We start from the raw sequence: 2,000 nt of genomic DNA on the forward strand, positions 1-2,000 counted from the left end.
AGGGCGCCAAAAACCCTGGCGCCGCTCCTGTTCCCGCCAGTCAGATTGGGGAGGCCTAAAAGAGAAGTCTCAGTCTGTGGCTGGGCACCAGAGAGAGGGGCTGATTCGCTGGGGTCTGGAAACGGTGCTGGCAGCTGCAGATGGGTCATTACCCATCCCTGATCAAAGCAACTGTAGGGTGCACGGTGCCCCCCGAAACAGACGAGAGGAGCAACTTCCCTGAGAGCAGAGCACCAAGCCACGGAGCCTCCACGAGCCAGGCCAGGCTAGAACGACCTGCATTGCAGCATTCCTAGACTCAGCCCTGCAGACCAGCCCGGCCGCCTGGCCTTTGCAATGCTGCCCTGGGTGCAGAACGCTGGCAGGGCAGTGCGTCGAGCTTGGCCAGGCCCACAGGGCAGCCTCGGTGCGTCAGGTACTTACGTGAGGGTGCGGACGCACTTGGCCGAATCCCGGATATCCCACACCTTGATGTAGGAGGTGGAGACAGTGAAGACCAACCCTGAGTGGCTGCAGTACTTGATGGACACCACATTATTGGGGTGGCCCTTTAGCGAGGCGATTTCCTGGCCCGTCACCAGGTTCCACATTTTGCAGCTCCGGTCTGCGGGAGGAGGCAGGAGCACATGACACTGCGGGACCCTTCCTGTCCTCAGCAAAGGATCCCCATGGCTTCCTCCCTCCCTCCCCCCCGCCTCCCCCTGCTCCCACGAGTGCCCCAGGGGAGCTCAGTCCCTGTGGCCCATCCAGCCTCTGGCACCTCTGCCAGACCTGCCAACGGGGGGAGGGTCTATTAGTGCCAGGTGCGAGGTGAACATCCAGCCACTAGGAACCGGGCAGAGACCCCAACAACTCGCTTCAGGGATGTCACCACACAGCTGTTCAGCCTAATGACTCGTGCAGCATTGCTGCCCTCTGCTGGGGGGACCCAGAACTGCACCGGCCCGTTGTGGCTTTCAGGCAGGCCGGTGCCGTCTGAGCAAGAGGCTCCTGTCCTGCCCCCGCAGTTTGGGGTGGCTCAGCCCCTCCCCTGGGTAACAGGCTCACTCCCCAATGATCACACCCAGAGCTCAGCAGCCGGCCCGCCCCTGAGGCGCGCACCTTTGGATCCGGAGAAGAGCAGCTCGTCGGTGGCGTCCACGCGGAGAACGGGCTTGGAGTGTCCTTCTGCCACAGAGATGCACTGCAACAGGGCCGTCCGGGTGCTCCTGGCACCGCCCACGGGGTTAATGAGGCCCTTTCCGTGGGAGAGAGAGAGCAAGGGCGTCAGCAGGAGGGCGCTGGCTGGGTGACCCAGGACGAAGCCAGATCCCGCCCCACGAGGCTGCCAGGGCCTGCTAGTGGGGCTCCGGAGCAAAGCAAACCACAGACAGAAGCTGCTGGGCAGCCTGCTCCCCAGACAGGCCCCCCGGGGCAGGTCACACCCCATCGGTGCTAAGGGCTCAGGGACTCGTGCAGACCCTGCCTTGGCTTGGGGCTGGGGCTTGGAAAGGAAACGGGCTTCACCCCCGGCCATCTCGCTGCTGGCACAGATGAGCTACCCCCCTCCGGCCGTGAGAGCTGTGGGTGGCCTCTGTGCCCCATCCAGGCAAGATCCCGAAGCCAATAGAGTCCAGGCTGCTGCATGGCACACGCTGCCCCATCCCCTGTGGAGTCAGAGACTAGCAGGGACAGGCTGGCTCCGGACCCAACCCCCAGAACCTCCAGGCTTGAACAAACTGGGGCCCTGCTCCAGCCGTGCTATGTGGGGCATAAGGGCACCACCCCGTGGCCAGCGGGGGGGAAGCGCCCTCTCTCCATCTGACCCACTCCGGTTTTGCAATGAGCTTCACCCTACTTTGGCAGATGGGGAAGGGATTTTTAACAGGTCACAATCAAATCAATGGCAGAGCTGGGAACGGAGCCCAGGAGTTCTCAATCCCCCGAGAACAGGGAGAGAACCCAGGAATCCTGGCTCCCTGGCCAGGAGACAATCCTGTCTCAAACCAGTTCTAGGCTTT

The 2,000-nt window shown here is 63.0% G+C and overlaps 1 protein-coding gene across 1 annotated transcript; it reads right to left on the reverse strand.

The window, feature by feature from the left end:
- Positions 1 to 20: 20 nt before the first annotated feature.
- On the reverse strand, positions 21 to 1,968 carry LOC135980702 (kinesin-like protein KIF21B). The gene is made up of 2 exons (XM_065580608.1): positions 1,102 to 1,968; positions 21 to 604 (listed from the first exon to the last, which is right to left on the reverse strand). The coding sequence occupies exons 1-2, from the start codon at positions 1,514 to 1,516 to the stop codon at positions 420 to 422; spliced, it is 600 nt and encodes a 199-aa protein (XP_065436680.1). The 5' UTR covers positions 1,517 to 1,968; the 3' UTR covers positions 21 to 419.
- Positions 1,969 to 2,000: the final 32 nt, after the last annotated feature.

The sequence above is a fragment of the Chrysemys picta genome, unplaced genomic scaffold (assembly GCF_011386835.1).
Source record: "Chrysemys picta bellii isolate R12L10 unplaced genomic scaffold, ASM1138683v2 scaf6664, whole genome shotgun sequence".
Lineage (NCBI taxonomy): Eukaryota > Metazoa > Chordata > Testudines > Emydidae > Chrysemys > Chrysemys picta.

Bases quoted from the DNA above. Each gene is read 5' to 3' on its own strand.
- LOC135980702 (XM_065580608.1), bottom strand. From the start codon at position 1,516: ATGGCCGGGGGTGAAGCCCGTTTCCTTTCCAAGCCCCAGCCCCAAGCC. The intron at 605-1,101 runs GTGCGCGCCTCA...CTCCTCCCGCAG, and splicing joins GCTCTTCTCCGGATCCAAAG to ACCGGAGCTGCAAAATGTGG.